This window comes from Benincasa hispida, chromosome 1, assembly GCF_009727055.1.
Source record: "Benincasa hispida cultivar B227 chromosome 1, ASM972705v1, whole genome shotgun sequence".
In the NCBI taxonomy this organism is placed as follows: Eukaryota; Viridiplantae; Streptophyta; class Magnoliopsida; order Cucurbitales; family Cucurbitaceae; genus Benincasa; species Benincasa hispida.
In genome coordinates this window covers 35,111,061-35,131,491 of record NC_052349.1, presented here as the reverse complement: position 1 = coordinate 35,131,491, position 20,431 = coordinate 35,111,061, and the positions used below count along the sequence as shown (strand labels likewise).

At 36.9% G+C, this 20,431-nt stretch overlaps 2 protein-coding genes across 2 annotated transcripts; one reads left to right on the top strand and one right to left on the bottom strand.

Moving 5' to 3' along the window:
• The first annotated feature begins 11,944 nt into the window (after nucleotides 1-11,944).
• Nucleotides 11,945-14,416, top strand: LOC120072275. Its single transcript, XM_039024720.1, has 2 exons — nucleotides 11,945-13,636; nucleotides 13,676-14,416. The coding sequence occupies exons 1-2, from the start codon at nucleotides 12,148-12,150 to the stop codon at nucleotides 14,152-14,154; spliced, it is 1,968 nt and encodes a 655-aa protein (XP_038880648.1). The 5' UTR covers nucleotides 11,945-12,147; the 3' UTR covers nucleotides 14,155-14,416.
• Nucleotides 14,417-15,284: 868 nt separating this feature from the next.
• LOC120089315 (PI-PLC X domain-containing protein At5g67130-like) lies at nucleotides 15,285-20,036 on the bottom strand. The gene is made up of 8 exons (XM_039046753.1): nucleotides 19,725-20,036; nucleotides 19,525-19,647; nucleotides 19,288-19,425; nucleotides 16,789-16,887; nucleotides 16,369-16,672; nucleotides 16,062-16,285; nucleotides 15,866-15,952; nucleotides 15,285-15,648 (listed from the first exon to the last, which is right to left on the bottom strand). The coding sequence occupies exons 1-8, from the start codon at nucleotides 19,812-19,814 to the stop codon at nucleotides 15,463-15,465; spliced, it is 1,251 nt and encodes a 416-aa protein (XP_038902681.1). The 5' UTR covers nucleotides 19,815-20,036; the 3' UTR covers nucleotides 15,285-15,462.
• Between the last annotated feature and the right edge of the window lie 395 nt (nucleotides 20,037-20,431).

Sequence of the window (20,431 nt, the reverse complement as noted above, 5' to 3'; positions counted from 1 at the left end):
ATGACAAGCCCCGCTCATTTCAGTCACATCGAAGTGGACCGTAATATTGAGAACGTGTTCTCGTACTGAGGACCCCTCTTGCATACAAGCATTACCAATGAACTTTAGAGCATTATGCTTGATCTTTGAGGATAGTTGTCCAAACATCTCTCGCAATGAATCCATAATCTCTCATGCAGTGACCATGAATTCATTTTTCTTTTCCAAAACTTTAGTGTTGGAAAGAATATACACTCTAACCTTTTCATTTTCCTTTATCCACTTTTCATATGTATTCCAAACATTTCGAGATGAATTAGCAAGGGGAACCTGAGGACACTCCTTAAATGGGACAAACCTGAGGTAGTCAATGATAAGTATAGCATTGATCATATTTTTCCAACTAGTGTAGTTGTCACCAGTTAATTTATCGACACTTAACAAGTTGATTGTAACCCTAGTCATTTTGAAGTTTGTTGAAATCATTCAAGTTATGTATATTAGATACATGCATAACCTATTAAAACCAATTAAGTTTAGCAAAATTTTAATGTACCATATGTGACATCTAATTTTTACAATGATACATTAGCGATTTAGGATAAAAGCCATCGAAGAGTAATTTGTTGAGATTGATGCCCTAAATCTCGTTGATTATGTAGTTTGTAATTGTTATATATAAACATTTTATTTATTTAATATAAGATGAGATGTTGTATTCACATTTATTAGAATTTACCCACAAACCAATAAACTAACATCCAAGGTTATCTTATGTAGCTTAAACATGTATGTAGGGACATATAGGTGGATCATGTTTAAGTAATAACCCAAATGGTCTGTAGTAGTTGGATAAGGTTGGGTACCTTATCTTTGTGACACTACAAATACGACCCACTTTGTAGATATTACAATTGTTGTAAACTGCTACAAATGATCTGCTCTTGATCATTCATATAGAGAAATGTGAGCAGAGGTGTTCTAAACAAAAGAGTTTGTATAAGACTGAACCATGAAATGAATAGTCTCATTATATAACACCGTTCATGATAGAGACTTACATTTAACCAAGATGACCATAGGTGACATGACCTAAATTCTTGTTGAGTTGTGAACTCCTACCTATGAAGGCGATCCAGATGAATATTCTTGCTCTCGCAAGTGTTGGCCCTCTCTCCCTTTGTAGCGCTTTTCAGCAGTCTCTCGATCTGTCCAGGAATGATCTCTCGGCTTCCTCATCTCCTTGTTTGTCTTCGTCCTCTAAGTATAAGTATGAGTATGTATGTGAATAGACTAACGACTCTCTAACTTGTATAAATGATATATCTGATAACCCTTTTACAATGGTGGCCTTCGGTATTTATAGAGCTCAAGGTGAAACAGCCTTTCTCTCTAATGATTGCAATGATGGGCGGTCATTAAATCTCCTGCTCTAGTGTGCCGATTAATGGTCATCGAAAGTTGAGTGTACTTGCTATAGTGTGGCTTTAACAGCTTGTCAACTAAATTTGGATTCGACCGTTATCAACTTTCTTTCCCATCGTGATTTATTGTGTTGTCACCTTGATGCGCAGTCTTTATGCGACCACCTTTTTTAGCAACTTCTCACGCTCGCATACGATCACATGACTTTGCGATCACAATCTTTCAAGTGTGTGGACGCTTAATTCCTTGGGTCACAATTTTACTTGCGCCAACGCATTTTTCCTGCACAAAATAAGTAAATTAACTGCTTTTATATGATGGGTGTATGCGATCGCAATTTCTACAGTTTAGCGCTTTTGAACATGATATTGTTTATTTTTACCGCCACATTCTCTCATTGTTTTACTTATTTGAGCTATAATAACGTGTATTTCTACCTGTTATCAGTTATGCACAAATTTGAAATTACAGCATGCTTCCAAAGGAAAATACTAAAGATCGAGTGAACATACCCTTGAAGAACATTTCTTCTCGTATCCTTCGATCTAACAACACGAACATTCAATAGCACGAACACTCAACAACACGAATTCAACACCTCAGCAAAAAGTGCGAACTTATAGAATCCTCAAACACAATCGAGTAACACTCGACCCTCGACCCTCGAATAGCAAGCAGACACTACCACGAGGCTACCTCAGTATTCTCAGTGTGAGAATCTAGAAGTTGTGGGCTCTGTATGGATTTGGTAGAGGGAAGAAGGAATTGAACGATCGTGTAGACGATCGAGTAAGTGGGAGAAGACATGAGTCTATCGTGTAGACTTAGGTACTTGACCGTTTAGAAGTGAGCGACTATCATATAGAAAAGCTCGATGCACGATCGTTTATTCTCTCAAGCTATCATATAGCTTTTTGGTTAATGCATGTTCAATTATGAAAAAATGAAAACGATTTTTATTTTATCCATCAATTACCATAACTAATTATAACTTCCCACTAAGTTGGTTATTCTGAGAAAAGGCCAAAATCAATTATCTCATAATTAATTTAATTATAAATAAATATTATATTTATAACCTATAGTTTTAATATCACATCTCATGCAATATATAAACCATAGTTCTTTTTCTCTTTCATTAATTCATCCAATTGATGTATCTAATATATAAAATCAATTATATTCCATATAACTGAGTTAATTTAATTATATCATATATAATCAAATTCTCTTTTGTTAATTTGAACACTTCAAATCAACCCAAAAACTGATTCTCAACATGAATCCATTGAGCTACCAAGGGAACCTTATGGACCTATAGCTTGCAGTTCCAGCGGTACGTGAATAACTGACTAAACTCTTCAATCACAATATCCACCATCCGTTAACTACCGAAAACTCCACTAAAGACCGACAGCTACACTCTTCGCACTACAAATATATTTCTGTGTCTATCGGATATAACCAATTAATAGTACGATGACCTTTCACAAATCGCTCGTAGTACAACTGGGCCAATTTATCGTTTTCCCCCAGTAGTTACATCTAACTTCTTAAGTACCACTGATTTCTCTAATGAACAATTCATCATAGTCCTACTATGAGTAAACCCTTCTCGGATCAAGAGAAGGTATGGCGCCACATTGTTCAAGCCTCGGAATCAGCCCTTAAGGGAACAATTTATCTACTTACCCCTTCTTTGAGGAAGGAGTGAATCCCATCTTGTGTAGCTGAGTTCTCAGCTCCCGAATTAGACGAATCCCCAAAGTGGTAGGTTTGAGTCAGCGATTTGGTCAATCGTACCCATGTAAATCAAAGAACCGCCCTCATAGGCAAAAGTTCATAACTCACTGAGGATTAAGGTCATGTTACCTATGGTCATCCTAGTGAAATGAAAGTCTTTGTCATAGATTGTTGGATCAACACCATTACGCAGCGGAAGAAATCAGGATCCATAAGCACTCTAATTGATTAATTTTGACATAAAAAAATGCTAAAAATAGAGTATAATGGGTTTCATGTACATACCTTGGCCGAACCATTGAAATCTTCATTTTCTAGTTGCAAAATCCTCCAATATTCTTGTGTATACCACCACAAGATCTTCCCTACTATCCTTTTGGTGCTCTAGATTGAGTTGTGGGACTCAAAATAAGCTGAAATCAAAGGGAATATAACCAACCCAACAAACAAGGAAATGATGCCTTTCGGGGCATCTGAGAATGATTCGAGCTATATGAAATTCAGAATCTGTTTGCTTTTTTATTTGTTTACTCAACTCGTAAAGACAAACAAAAAAGGGAAACTAAAATAGGAAATTTTGATGCACTAGGCAATGTTTTTCCAATCGGAAGACCAATCCCTGGCTTTGGAAAACTAATGGAGAGCATTCTCCTCAAAGTTTATGCGACGACGATCTATATGGAATGGCAGTTTTGTTGATGCATTCTTGTTAAGAAAGTTTTTTTTTTAGAAAGCTCACTCTATCAACCCATTGAAGAATACCTTCTTCATCCGAATTTTTTAGCAAAAATTCAATCGGTTCACCAACCCTTTCTTCACTCAATCTCTTCCATATATTGAAGACTATCATGCAAAGAGATGTGTTGCATGGAATGCAGCTCATGCTTGGAGTAAACGAAAGAAGAAGGTGGGTTCCATGTAAGCTAGTTGAAGATGAAAAACCCATTTTCAATTTTGTGTAATTTTTCAATTTTCGAAAATTATTTTGATTTTAAAATCATATTGTATTTCTAAAATCAAAATTTATTAATTTTACAAATTAATTTTCTAATAAAATTAATAAATAATTATTTAAACATTTTAAATAATTCTAATTAATTTAATATCCAATATTAAATAATTTTTACACAAATTCATCTTCATATATTTAAATCATATTTAAATATATTTTCTCCAATTCCATTTGATTCTAATTTGAACATTTCAAATTAACTTATCACACTACTCTAGAGCTAATCCATTTCTGAGCTAGTAGAGGGACCTCATGGACCTACAGATCATGGGCTCTAACGATCCGAGATTAATCGACTAAACTCATTAGACCGATCTAACCCCGATTCGTTAACTAATGGGTCACTTCACTAAAACCCATAGTTGAACTCTCCTCACTGTAGATATATTATGTCCACTTGATATAACCATGATTAGTAAGTTAACCCTTCACAGGTTGTTCGTAATAACGGCTGGGTCAAATCTCTGTTTTACCCCAAAAATTACCTCTTGTTTCTTAAGTCCCCACTGATCCCCTAATGAACAATTGTTTTGTGATCCAATCACAAAACCGAGTCTCTCTCATGCCAAATGAGAGGGCAGGATCCCTTGTTCAAGCCCTAGAATCAACACTTAAGGGAACAACCTCTCTACATCTCTAAAGCGGGTAGGAGTGAATTCTCTCTTGCACCCTATGTCCCCAGCTATCTATCTAGTCTTACCCCTGAAATGGTAGTTATATTGAGCTGACGTTGTTGAGCCAACCCTCACCTATGCAAATCTAAGGGCAATCCCAGATAAACAGGAGTTCATAGTTAGCTCAGGATTAAGGTCAAGTTACCTAGGTCATCACTTTGAAATAATCAGTCTTAAATAGTAAATAGCTTTATAAAGTAAGAATGACTCATTTCGTGGTCCGATCTTGTACAAAATCTTTTGCACGAAGAAACCCTCACTCCTCATGTCTAACATGAACGAATTAGGATCACTCCGTTTGTAGCACTTTACAACTCCTTGCAACAACTACTGAGCAGGTCGTATCCAATAGTGTTACCAAAATAAGGTACCCAACCTTATCCATGTACTATAGATCATTTTGACTATTTACTCGAACTTGATCCACCTTTATGTCTCCACATAAAGTTTAAGTACTCATCCAATAGTCAAGGGACTTTTAGGTTTATTGGATTTCTATTTAAACAATAGAATTATTCAATAACACCTTTATTGAATTATCAGAATAAGGTCCATTGTTTACATACCATGAGTTTCAGGACATAAAACCCAACATAAATGGTGTTATATAACGAGACTAAACATTTCGTGGTCCGGTCTTATACAAACTCCTTTGTATAGAGCATCCCATTCGTAGCGTCACCAGGATAAGGTTTCCCTCTTTTATCCATATACTACAGACCATTTAGGTTATCACTTAAAACACGATCTACTTGTATGTCTCCACATATATGCTTAAGTTACATAAACAACCAGGGATCTTAGTTTATTGGTTTGTGGTTAATGCAACTAAAATATCTAATATTTCATAGACTGTAATGAATAAAATATCTCATATTATTATATCAAAAATATGTTCATACATGTGTTTACAAACTACAGGACCCTACGAGATTTAGGGCATCAACCCCAACAAGATTGACGAATGACAAGAAAGATTCATGACCTGATCATTTAGACGAGTCATTGTTTCCACACGTAGGTTTCGTGCACTAGTGTTTGGTTTAGGAGTTAGGAGTTTTAAAAACCTATGAACATTCCTTGATTGCATTTATTGATTCATTTAATTGTTATTTATTTTAATGTTGGGTCTAGGGTACCCCAAACGGTAAATTCTTTTTTTAGAAATTCTCTTCCTTATTTATTTGATCTTTATTTAATGAAATAAAAATTTTATCTCTTATATTTAAATATTCCTCGAGAAATGTATTGCCAAGCATATGCATGCATAGAGTAGCGTCCTAGAATCATACTAGAAATTAGGGTCGTTACAGTTAGTATCGGAGCCTAAGTTTTAGGTTCTGTACACTGACTTACATCGTGAGTCCAAACTATTCCTTATGGCCATAAATGTGTCTCTCGTCATCGCCAAGTATGTCGTTTAAAGTTCTCTAGGGAATTATGTATGAAATTTTACCTGTTGTACAGTCATTTTGACTGGTTTCCCTGCTAGCGTTTTTTTAAGCATTCCGTGTGGTTATTAGGTATGGCACCACGAACTAGAGAAAGCGGCAGTCGAGGTAAGAATGTAGTTGGGGAGCAGAACCTTAACGTACAAGACCCTGAGGTGCAAATCCAAGAAGGCGGGACTCGTTGCCTCTTGACCCTTCTAGGTTAATCTGGCAATGGGTTAGACCAAGGAGCGGGCCTCGAACTTCGATTGTGCCCCCGCCAGGATCGTCCTCCTCAAAGATTCCAGTAGAGTACATTGCCATGGCTGCAACTATTGGGAATGTCGTCACACAAGCTGTGGTAGGGCAACTAAGGGATATTGTGGCTGAGCAAATAGCTCAGCACGCACAGTCACAACAAGTGTCATTCTCGCTGGCCCCGACACCACAAGTTCAGAATCAAGTTAGGGTACCGAGTCACACTGTGGAAGGCTCTTCCTTGGACGCTGGATATCTATGAAACTTCAAGAAGGATGACCTCCGACATTTAATGGGTCTCTAAAAGACTCCACTAAAGCAAGGTTATGGTTGTCCACTGTGGAAGGGATTTTTCAGTACATGAAGTACCTAGAAAAGCAGAAGTTGCAATGTGTTGTCTTTGTTCTTGTTGATAATGCCAAGCGCTAGTGGCGCTCAGTTGAAAGAATGATAAAAGCTAGTGGGGGCCAAGCAACCTGGGACCAGTTCAAAGAGCGGTTTTACGAGAAGTACTTCTCTACTCACATGAGGTATAACAAGCAGACTGAGTTTATGAATCTGAAGCAGGGGACCATGATAGTAGAGGAGTACGAGGAGAAGATTGACAGACTATCTTGCCTCGCCCTTAATCTAGTGTCCACTGAAGCAAAAAGGGCTAAAAGATTTGTGCATGGACTTTGGGACGGGGTGCGAGGTATTGTGCAAGCTCTTGAGCTTCCCACCTATGCAACAGCTTTTTGAACGACAGCATGTGTGGGTTGTCCCTCAGGGATAGAGTTTCTAATGTCCTTGACGAAAGAATCTACTCGAGGTCAGAAGTGGAAAGGTGAACAGAAAGCACCGAGGCCTCCGCAGAAGGTTCAAAGCACAGACAGGTCACTAGGGCACATTCAGGAGGAGTCTGAAGGGATAGACCGGTGTGCAAGTCATGTGGGAAGTGTCATTAGGGACGTTGTCTGATCGACACAGGGACTTTCTTTAGATGTAAGCATGTAGGGCATACGGCGGACCAATACCCTAGTATTGGTTCTGAAGTACAGAGGGTCAGCCCTCGAGTTCGCATCAAGGTAGTTCAAATTGACAGCAGTAGCATGGTCGGGTCTATGCCACCAACCGCCGAGAAGCTGAGCATTCTGGAACAGTAGTGACAGGTATGCTCCCAGTCTTGGGGCACTATGCTTTAGTGTTATTTGATTCTGGCTTGTCTCACTCTTTCATTTCATCGTTGTTCAAGCATGCTATGCTAGTTTTAGAGCCCTTGGGTTATGTGTTATCAGTGTCTACTCTGTCAGGAGAAATTATGATAGCAAGCGAAAAGATAAAAGCTTGTCAGTTAGAAATGGCGAACCACACTCTTGATGTGACCCTAATAGTGTTAGACATGCGTGACTTTGATGTGATTTTGGGCATGGATTGGTTGGGTGTCAATCATGCCAATATAGACTGTTCTCATAAGGAAGTGATATTTAACCCTCATAGGGGAGCCAACTTTAAGTTCAAGGGGGCCAAGACTGTAGTCTTGCCCAAGGTGATTTCAGTTGTGAAGTCCAAGAGGTTGATTAGCCAAAATACCAGAAGTATCTTGGCTAGCGTAGTTGACACCAAGGAAACTGAGATTTCTTTAACCTTAGAACCAGTTGTGAGAGCATACCCCGATGTGTTTCTAGAAGAACTTTCAGGTTTGCCTCCACCCACAAAGATTGATTTTGTGATCGAGTTGAAGCCAGTCACTATTCCCATATTCAAAGATCCGTACAGAATGGCTCCGGCCAAATTGAAGAAACTGAAGGTCGAGTTTCAGGAACTGCTTGATAAAGGGTTCATACGGCCTAGTGTATCTCCTTGGGGTGCACCGATGTTATTCGTAAAGAAAAAGGATGGATCGTTACGCTTATGCATAGACTACAGGGAATTGAATAAAGTAACCATCAAGAATAAATACCCGCTTCCCAAGATTGATGATTTGTTTGACTAGATACAAGGAGCTACTGTATTTTCCAAGATTGGCCTATGATTAGGTTACCACCAACTGAGGATAAGGGACATTGATATCCTTGCAGTTCGCCCGTCCATGCCGACGTCTCAGCCCACATCGCCCGACCTGGTCCAGCCATCGCGCTACCGAATTTCTGTCGCCACCATCTTTTGCTATTGAGAGCCTTTGTTTCCTTGCCGGCGTCACTCCTCCTCAACTCTGCCAGTTGTCAGATTCTGGTATTTGAGGTAAGTTTCGGGTTCTGTTGGTAGGCCGTTTGTCATTGATTATTCTTGGGTCAAATCTAATTTATCCATGAAATTTTGTGGTTGAATTCAGAAACTTATGGTGGTGAAGGGAGTTTCCAACGGAAGTGAAGATTCGTTTGGGGCAGTTCGGTACTCTTAGTAAGTCGATGCAATTTCAATGCATTTGTGGGATGGGTTGTGCTGCTGTGATTTGTTTCAAACCATTGATATTGTTGTGTGGGAAGGTCAGATTGCTCATTTGAAGTGTTGAGAGTTCGTTTCGAGTGTGTGGGATTTCGTTGCTATCGTGCTTGCATTGAACTTCCTCGTTGTGTAAAAAACTTAGGTAAGTGATTTACTATCGGTTAGCCTTCAAACCCAAGCATGTGTTTCTACTGGTTCCTACGTTAGTATGAGATGCCTTGATATGCCTGTTGGTTAGATGAAAATTTTGAAAGCTTACGCTTATGTCATGGAATGTTGCTATTATATGGTCTAGCAGTGTTTGATGGATGGATAAATTGTAAACTGTTATGTTGATCTTAGCATGATTTATGACCTTGGTTGTATGTTTATGTCTGTATAAGATTGTAGTGACTGTTAGCACTTCCATTGGGCTATACACATCGCATGTTGTGAGCCTTCGGGCCCACCTTATGCATATGTGTTGTGTCCCCTTGGGACCACCACTTATGTTTATGATTGTGCCTCCGGGGTCACTACTTATGAAAGCATACCTTCGTGTTCGCTCCTTATGCTTATGCCTATGCCTATGCCTACGATGTGATTGTACACTTGTGCCTTGATGGGAAGGTTAACAAATCACGGAGTGGGCCCGATAGTGAGTCCCTTACTGAGTATACTTATATACTCATCCTTTTCCTTCCATGTTTTCAGGTAAAGGTGGAGATAGATTGGCGAATGACAAGAGAGATCCGTGACCTGGCCATTTGGACGAGTCATTGCTTCCACACTTAAGTTTCATGCACTAGTGTCTAGTTTAGGAGTTAGGAGTTTTAGAAACTTATGAACATTCATTGATTGCATTTATTGATTCATTTAATTGTTATTTATTTTAAAGTTGGGTCAGAGGTACCCCAAACGATAATTTTTTTGTGGAATTCTCTTCCTTCTTTATTTGAGCTTTATTTAATGAAATAAAAATTTTATCTCTTTTATTTAAATATTCCTCAAGAAATGTATTGCCAAGCATATGCATGCATAGAGTAATGTCCTAGAAACATACTAGAAATTAGGGTCGTTACAGAAAGTGATGCAACATCTCAACAAAATTTGGAGATTCAAATAGAAGAATGTACAAATGAATTGAAGATTACTCCCCAAAGGACCTTGCTCAACAACGTACATACTTTGAATGAAAAAGAAAAAGAGCGAGGTGAAGCACTGACACTTAAAACTTGATTAGAAAAAGAATATGTAGTATTCTTAGATGAAGCAAGAAACACTTTGACACTTGAAAGCATTAAGGATCCAAAAGAGAGAGAAGAAATTACAGAAAAAATACTCGAAAAAATAACAAAGGAGAAGAAACAAGGAAAGGAAATTATGGTGAGCCCTACGACTACAACAAACAACGTTCAATGTATCATTAACATTGAAATATCCCGAGCGAAGGAAAGAATGTTCTACTACTAGGTTTCATTCTCAAATCTATAATTGCATTGTTGGGTTTCAGATTTGAGTCTTGATGGTACGGTGTCTCCCTTGGTTCAGTCCAATTTTGGTCCATAGTCTAATTCTTAAATGTAGTCTCTTAAAATTAATTTGTATCAAAATTGACTTCAAAAATAATAATAATAATAATAATTTTCATGCAAAAAAAAATTGTAATATATAATATATTTTCAAAATTTATAAGTAAAAATACTAGTAGAGAATATAAGTTTTTTAAGAAATCAACAATAAACTAGTAGTAGATACAAAAATTAATATTTATTCAAAGTTTAGTTACTAAAATTAAACATCTGAAAGTAGAGACTAAATTTAAACAAACTTTAAACTACATGACCAAAATGATATTTTTAACTTTTTTTTTTAATTATTGGTTAAACTATAAATTTAGTTGTAGAATTAAAAAATAAAAAATAAAAGTTAGTCTCTATGATTTGATAAAAATCTTATAAATAGTCTTTATGGATGGGTAGAAACACGCCGGAGATTATTTATTATGATTTTATTCCATCATAATGACTATTTTAATTATAAACTATAAATGCTAATTATAACCATTTAACCCAAAACTTTTTCCCCCCTAAAAAAGGGCTCAATAAGTCAATTAAATCTAGCCATAAAAAAACACTCAATCTAGAACGTGAAAATTTCTCAAATCCCGCTAAAAAATGTTATACATCAAAAAGTAGAACCTTTTATTTTGTACTAAAATTAGAACCAACTAATACTCTTTCCTATTATTCTTAAAAAGAAAACACAATTACCAAATTTGTCTTGTGAGTGACGATAATACCCAAATTAGTCACATTTTTTTTTTTTAGAAAAATAGAAATAGAACTAATAAAATACATTATTCATCCTCTGTTTTAGTTTAAACCCAAGTCCATAAAATTAAAACCATAAATTCAACTTACTCAATTAAATACATTAATAAAAACAACATTATTAATTATAAAATATATTTTTTATTTTTCTTACCATTAAAATATTTAAGTGAAAAAGAACTAAAATCATACACAGTGTTAAAAAAAGGAAAAATTTCACCAATAAAAAAAATATGAAACTGCAGAAATAACAAAAAAATATTATAAATATCTATCGCATATTATCAATGATGAACTTCTATCATTTTGTTTTATTGATAGACACTAATAAACTTTCGATAACCTCTATTGAAAAAAGATTATTTTTTGTGTAAATTATTTTTCTTTTTTTTTTTTAATTTTGAAAATCTTCTTAAAAAATAGGCTTATATTTTTTTAAGTTGAAATTAAGATTTAAAACAGGGTTTCTATGACTTGAATTGATGTGATGATGTGAAATATTCTTCTAGGTCAACGCACATTGAAATTTCTAATTTTGAAACGTGTGTAAAAGTTAACTTTTAAAAGCATTGGAGAGAGTTGTTTGTTTTTTGTTTTTGATAATTACGGGGAAAAGGATTAAAATTTTGTTTTTAACTAAAAAAAAAGAGTTATGAAGTAATTCTGTGTAGCGTGGCATTTCAAAAATAGAAAATAAATATGAATATTCTCTCTCCTCTGAAGCTATTTTCCAAGGGAATTATTGGCTGTGGAGAGGTCAGAATGTGGGAACCTCATTCCCAATTTTCAGAGTCCTTTCCATTGCCAATTGCTTCTTTCTCTTTCAGTTTCCTTCTTCTTCTTCTTCTTCTTCTTCTTCTTCTTCTTCTTCTTCCTCTTCCTCTTCCATGGTCGATTTTTTTATGACCACTGATAAGCAAATGGAAGAACCGAAATCAAGGAAGCCCCGCCAACGGAGGAACCTCCAGATGGAGGAATTGCCCACTTTCACTAAATGGCTAAACTCAGTCGGTCATTCAGGTTCTTGCAACGATGCCAATTCCAAATCTAAACCTGTTAATGGCAATCGCCCCGTTGTAAGGACCCCTGTCGTCGTTTTTGATTCGTCAGAGGATGGTGGGGCAGTTGTCGCCGATGTTCCGAAGGACAGAGTGCAGGCTGTGGATGATTCTATATCTGCGCGAGCTGGTTGTTGTTGTTGGCAAAGTTCCAAATCTACGCGGCGGGAGTGTGCATTAAAATTCCATCTCTCTCTAAGGAAGAGAAAGGTGGTTACCAATGGTTCAGAGGTAGAGGTTGTTACCGTCGTTTCGAATCTGCGGGAGGAGGAGACGGTGGTGGCTGTCAGCGATGTTCTCGAAAAGGACGGGTGTGGTTGCAGGTGTTTCCCAACGTTCCAGATCTGCGGGAGAAGAAAAAGCATAGTTGTTCTTCAAAAAGAGGATGGAGCGGTTACCGACGATCCGAATCTGCGGACGGAGGAAGTGGCTAATCGTGGTCCAGATTTGGTGAAGGAAGAGGAAGTCGTCGTCGTCGGCGGTTCAGATCTGCGTAAGGAGGAGGGGAGTGGTTGCTGTTGTGGACGATGTGGATGTTTCCCGGCGTTTCAGATTTGCAGGAGGAGGAATGTGGTGGCCAGCAAGGAAGAGGCGGTTGTTGATGTTCCAGAGGTAGAAGAAGAAGTGGCTAATGATAAGGTAAACAAGCAAGAGGGCGATTCAGTGGAATGCTTACAAGCATTCCAATCCCACATCTGCTGCGCAGGGAGGAAAACAGTGGACGACAATCCAAAGACATTCGAGAAGGAGGCGCTGGCGTCTGAAGATTCTTCAAACGTCGACGTTCCAGATTTGCAGAAAGAAGGGAGTGGTGGCTGCTGCAGTTGTTTTAAATGTATGCCGACATTACACATCTGCGGGCGGAGGAGGAATGCGGTTTCCGAAGTTCCAAATCCAGGCAGGGAAGAGAAAGTGGTTGTCTCTGTTTCAGATCCGCCGGAGGGGGAGGAGGTGGTTGCTGCCGATGAGGAATGGCATTCCAAATCTACTCAAGGGGGAATTTGTTGGCCATTCCAGATCTGCACAAGAGGATGGTTGCCTAGGTTTTTTCTGTGTGGGGAAAGGATCACCGTTGATGCTTCAAATCATCGAGAGGAAGAAGAAAAGGCGCCTCCCGACGTTCAAAAGGAGGAGGTTGTTGCTGTCATTCCAGATCCTCAGAAAGAGAGCATTGCAGTGGCTGACGGCATTCCAGATGACGGCAAGGAAAAACAGGTGGCTGCCGACGACATTCCAGTTCAAAGTACGGAGGAGAAGATGTCTGCCGGTAAGGAAGAGAATGCGTCTTCCGGCAGCATTCAGGAGACATTTGAACCAGATTTGAACCAGGAGGAAATTGTGGATTCTGGTGTTTCAGATTTGAACCAGGAGGATGAAGGTGGTTGCTGCCGGTGTTTCAAACTTGGGGGAAAAGAGGGTAGTCGCCGCCAACACCGCCGGAGTCCAAAATCTAGGGAAGGAGGTTGGGGATTCCAGATCTGTGGGTGGCTACCAACACTAGACATGTGCAGAGGGAGAAAGAAGGAATCTGTTAGCATTGCAAAATTGCATGAAAAAGAAGGGTTGGTCGACAATGGCGTTTCGGAAGTTCATAATGAGGTGGTGGATGCCGCCGGCGTTACGGGCGTGGTGGCTGACACCGATCATTCTAATTCTACGCGATGTTGTGGTTGTTGGCATTCCAAACCACGGCGGAGGAGGGCGGTGGATGTAGTTAAGGACGGCGGTAGTGGTCGGTGTTCCAAATCTAAGCGTAGAAAAGGGTGGCTACGACGATGGGGAAGGAAACAAAGAGAGGGAAAGGAAAGAAAGAAAAAGAAATTCAAAATTTTTTAATTCTTTTTAAATGATTTGTTTAGCAAAAATTAATGGGGAAAAACATATTCTTTTGTCACCTCAACTTGTATAGAATTAACTCAAGGAAAATGTATGTTGACAAAATGGGTTGGTGACTAAAAATTCAGAAGATTTTTTTTATTTTTTTTTATTTCTTGAACAAGAGTTATTTTAACTTGCATTCCTTTCATCCACATGGTTGGTGGAGAAACTTTGGTCAAGTTTACCAAATTGTAATAAAAATTGGTATAATTATAACGAGTTCTCATTTATGGATCAATTGTAATGAATCTGAATTATAAATGTAATTGGATTGTGTTTACTTGAAATTATGAATTTTCTTATATTTACCTTTGATAGTTAAATGATAACGATAACTGTAAATGTGTCAAAATTCATAATTTTTTCTTTAGAACAGTAATAATAATGGTAATGGTAGACGCAATTAAATTGAGCACGTTTGTCAACCAGTTTGGTTTTTTTTTTTTCCCCTTATAAATTTGGAAGTAGTTTCATGTGTTAATACAAATGCAAAACATAAGTAAACAACACAAAAAACAATCAAATTGACCCACCTTTTCTATTACCATTGATTTATTATTTTATAGTCGGGGTAAATGTGACCTTACACCAATTCCTCAAAATCAAACACAATGACGAAAATTGCATAAATGCAAAATCTCATAAGATAGCGAACCATAGCTCAAATGGTTTAGACATATATTAGATGTTAGATGAACTAAAAAAAAAAATGTAAGTTAAAATCCAAGTACGATTTTCAAATTTAAGAACTTGAATCACTTTGGGGTTGAGAGTCCTTCCAAAATTTTGTTTGGCCGTAGTTTTGAAATGATCGATATCAATTTTGTTAGATTCAAGATCAGTCTCAAATATATCTTTTGATCACTCAAAATCATGTATAAAAAGTAGTTTAAAAGTGTAAAATAGAATATTAAATTGATTTTGAATGATTAAAAAGATGTTGGAAGTAATTTGATATTGTTAAAATCACTTCTATCATTTTTAAAATAAGTCCATAATTTACTTTTAATAATTTACAACTAATTTTGACCGTAAAAATTTTGCATTTAAAAGTGCAAAGTAAAACATTGAAGCGACAAAATAATCAAAGATATATATCGAAGTAATTTTAATCATTTTAAAACCACTACCAAACTGGCAGTTTCATTGTAAGACTTTTAAATATTTTTGAACTTTTTCCGAGTTCTTTTTAACATATAGTCATCTATCATGTAGGAAAGGGAAAAAAAACCTTTAAATTACTTGAAAGGGTATTGAAGAACTATCCTAAACATGAAATTCCTGGAGTGACAGGAGAAAGAGTGCAGCAAGTAATGTGGCCGTCAAAGCAAACAATTGAGCTAATCTGCATTTTGATTCGGCGGAGCTGTTTTGCACATCTGCTGCTGCTGATGATGATGTTGCTGCATCAATTGCCTCAGGTAACTCACAGGCCCCAAATCTCATGTTTTCCTGTATGATGATCCATCAAAACCAAACTTTTTGACATCTTAAAATGCTAGAAAAATGGTTACCTAGACCATTTTTCAGTTTCAATGCCATTGTTTTCATTTGTTTTCTTAATCTTCTTCTACGTTCAATCTTTATCTCTCAATGCTTTCCGAACTAACTATGTTCAGAGATTGCAAGAAGTTCCCATAGTGATTGTAGTATAGTAGTAATCACTAACCTTGCAAGTTGAAATGTTTGGACATCCACAAACAGAGTGACCGTTCGTTACATCGACGGCTTCGGCAGCTCCTCCCCCATCGCTTCTCTGAAATATTTTCATACCAAATTGAACTATGTTGAGTATATACATCGGTCATCAGTTTCAGAGAAATTTGAAGCAACTGATTTAATGGTTTAGTTTTGTAGTTAGTTACCCTGTAGAAGTCAACAGCAATGAAGTTAGGCCATCTATTTCCTGCTGAATTATAGCAGGTGTTCACCATGTTGAGTAATGGAGCAGAGTTGTCCTTGCAAGCTTCAGGGAAATTTGGAGCAGTTCTAAAGAAATTTACAATTACAAGCGACCTTGAAGTCGTGTTCATCGGTGGTGATTCTCCTCGGTTCGGGCATGAACCTGCTCTCATTCCTCCATCCCCATCTGTGGAATGGTTGAATCAATAAGAAAAGCTATTGGATTCTCCAAGTTTTATTCAGTCTACTCAAGTATGAAAATGAGCTTACATTGGTTTTCTACCATGTATTTCCAAACATATGCAATTCCTTCAGAGGCTTCTTTTGCCGCTTTTGAAGTAAAAACGAGCAAACGTTGGTTTTTCTGGATCATGTCGCTAACTGTGGGCCAATCTCCACCATTCTTGGGCATTCTCCATACTGGAAACCAGAATTTTCTCAGACCAGCAGCACCAAACACATTAGTTAGACCCTTTGGTGACGTGACATAGTCTTCGATGATGATGGTAACGATTTCCGATGGGTTTGCTTCAAGAAATGCTTGGAACTCTTTGAGAACATTAATGGCAGGTTGCTGGTCATTGAAAGTATTTGCATGAACTTGTTCAAAATAACATAAACGAGGAAATGAAGGAATATCAAGCCAATTTTCAGACCACCAAATTAACAGTCTGCAATATGCACACTTACAAAAGCTGTATAGTTGTAGCATTGGCCTCCGAAAGAGTGACACAACCATATATCGTTTTCAAAGTCATACATATCAAGCATAAACCCTCTGGCACCATTCTGCAAAATGAAAATTGAACATCAAAAAGTGTAGTACACAGGCTTATTAATAATCAATATGCGGTGAAGAAACATTCGAAATTGTATCGTATTCGTCTAGTATTGTTCAAAGGGTAGAGAATTCTAGTTACTCAGTATCCATCTAATCTAATTCACACAACTTTTATCAAGCCACTTCATTTGAAGTGAAAGTCACTAAAATATACTAAACTGTTAATATGATTACGAATTGCTCTAAAAATGACAATCCCATTAAAATTATGATTTTTTCTTTTGTCTTAAAATTGATCTCGCGTTCCTTCTCGTTAAAAACTAAAAGGGTCATCAAGATATTCCAAAAGTAAGACCCTGCCTCACAATAATTCCGCCTTTAATTTTCTGCTTTTTAAAGAAGGATGTATACTACTATTTTTTAGATTTCATTTTCAAATTTTAACCAGATTAGAAAAGGCAAAAAAAAAAAAAATTAATAATAATAATAATAATAATATTAATAATAAATAAATAAATAAAAGAGGAGGAAGGTGGTCTCCAGGAACCATATATAACCATATATATATATAATAGGAAAAAAAAAAAAAAAACTTTGGTGCAGTCTAGTCTCCACCCATCTCTTGAGCAGTTCACACAGAACCCAATAAAAAGTTGTCATGATCGAATTCATTTGGGTAAGGAAAGACAGAACAAAAAAGGTTATGAAACCAATCCTAAAAAGTTTTTAACTTTTTTTAGCTAGCTTTTGCTTAAAGATTTATCATTCTTTCAGGGTTGCTTATTCTTGATAGCAACATGAACCTCAATTGCCTTCTGCAAGAGTAAAGAGAGATCATTAAACAATGTAGTTTAAGTAGTTGCCAAGCGACCCTTATCTTTCCTCCCAATTAAAATAGAGAACTAGGACTAAAAAATCACCAGCACATGAGAGAGAGAATCTCTTACATACTAGGACCAAAAGATTCACAAGAACATGTGAGAGAGAGAGAGGCCATATGCTTATTTGAAAATGAATAAGACAAAAAAGAGTGGCATATTCAAGTGACTGAGTCACGCTTGCACCAAAAATGAAAAAACAATAGAGGAATAAACCAGAAACCACACGCCTAACCATTATTTATAATATGAGTAGTGGAAAAAAATCTTACTGAACTTTTTAGGTCAAGATATCGGCTGAGTTGGGCTGTCAAGCAAAGATTTTCATGTTTCTTTCATTTAAAATAAAGCAACCTAAAAACAGGGCTAGCACTCCAAATAGAACTGTTCACAGGCGGAGCAGGATCATTAATTTTTCAATCAAACTTTACTTATTTTTTATGCATATAATTTTTAATTCTAACTATTAAAGGGAGGCATGAAGGAAAACATTTAAATTGTAAAGTTTATATGTGCGAATATATATGAGACAAATATAAGGGGGAATTGTCCTTCTCCTTCAGTTTTTGGAGCCACCACAGCTCCTATTTCAGCTGGGTTGAATAAATGTTTTGAGATTCAATTAAACTATTAGGGCAGAAAATTTGTCTAGTTTAAAATGATACAAGATATGGGAACAATTCAGTTCAACTTTATAAGTTGAGGCCTTTAGGCAGGAATTTTCTGGTCATTTGGGTCATTTTCTAAAATATTTTCTGAAAAGTTTTTCAATAATATTCTATCTACTTACCCATTTCTACACGTTGAATTAAAAACAGTAGTCAGTAGTTGAATAGAATATACAGCATTTTAAGTACATAAACTAATTATTTAGTTGGAATGTTAAAAAGCTCCAAAAAGGCCCAGAGTTCTGAAAGAATTTTCTAAATAAAAAAAGAAAAAGAAAAAGTATGTTGTCTTTTTTAAGAAAATAATTTTAGCTGGATCAGCGAATCCTGACAAATTTTGGAAAAGATATCAACTGAAGACCCATTAATCATCATATTCCAACTCAATCCAATCCAAACAAAGTTTATTATTTTTTTCTCAAAGGGGATGTTACCATTTTTAGCATACATTTTTCCTTAATTTTCCAAGATTTCTGTTTTGCTTCTACACACATCAATACATTCTCAACAATGAACAAACTCGCTCTAATTTTAATTCCATCTGAAAAAAGTGTGCAAATGGTAGTAAATTAGGTTGAAGGAGGGAAAAAACAAAAGGGGTTTTGGCCTTTCCAGTTAGAGACAATAAGCAATAGAAGAGGTTCGCTTTCAGGGCAGGTGAACCGAACATACAAAAACCGATGTAATTTTCAACTATAGGAACGATAAGACTGACCGCTATCCCGCCCAATAAACGTTACAGAATTGTTACATATCCTTTTCCAGGTTCTACTTTACTCTTCGCTCGAATATTCCACAACCCAAACAGGAGAAAGAAACAACAATAACGAAGCAGAAAAGGAAAGACAGTAAGGTAACGTACATTGAGCTGGCTAGTAATGGAGTCCTGCTGATTCGTGGGAGCAAGAATCAGAGACCCAGTAGCCGATTTCGCCCCTAATTTCGCAAAAGAGTTGTGGGTTGTCAACCATGCGTAATGATTAAACGGAAGATCCTTCACCTGCTCCAAAAATACCAATAACCCCAAAATAAAAAAAAAAAAAAAAACCCACAATCGCAGAAAAAACAGAAATAAACAGAGCGCTGTTACATTACAGACCTTTGAAATCGGACTGATCGGCTGGATTCGAGTGCAGCGGGGGCGGACATTGCCGTCGGCGAAGCAGGTCTCGCAATGCAATCCGGCGTCGCAGTTTCTGTTCACAATACAAGTTCGTCCCTCCTGAAGAAGAAACAGAGAAACACATTCAATTGGAAAGGAAAAAGGAAGTGGGTCATGGAATGAAGGGGGAAACGAACCCGAAAGGATGAAGAAGAATCGAAGAGAAAGAGAATGTGGAACAGAAGGACTGCTGGAAGTAATCTCTGGAAGAAATGAGGAAGCCCCATTAAGTGGAAGAGGGAAAGAAGCGTTTTTCAGAGCGGGAATATTGCCGGGAAGATGGCTAAAACTTTCCGGGAATGTAGGTGGGAAAATGGAGAAAGAAAATTGAAAAGAGAAGTGGAGATTGAAAGGAAAGACTTTGAAGAAACGAAAAGCGAGTTCATACGATGGATGCTGAGAAGGACTCAAAACTGTTAAGGCGCGCAGAGTCGTACGGATATTTACTACACTCGCTCTCACGTCTCACTCTCGCAATCATTTTCTTTTTCAAATTGAACAATAATAAAGAAATTTATTTATTAATTGAATTACATTTACGTAGAGTTTATTGCATTTTGTAACTTCTTGGTTTTGGTTTGGTATGATTTTTAAAATTCGAAATGTCCTTGCCCACAAAAATATTTCCTTATTAAGGGGCCAGTGGTGAGTGGTGCTAGTGCTAGCTACTATTTATACACTTAAACAAATATGGAGAGAAAATAAGGAAAGCTTAAACACCACAATTAAATTTTTTACCAATAAAAACAAGAGTTTTTTTTTTTTTTTTTTTTCTTTTTATGTTTGTGAAGGTTTGAATTAACTTCTACCTACCTCTACCATTCTAATCAAGTAGAAAGTTTAT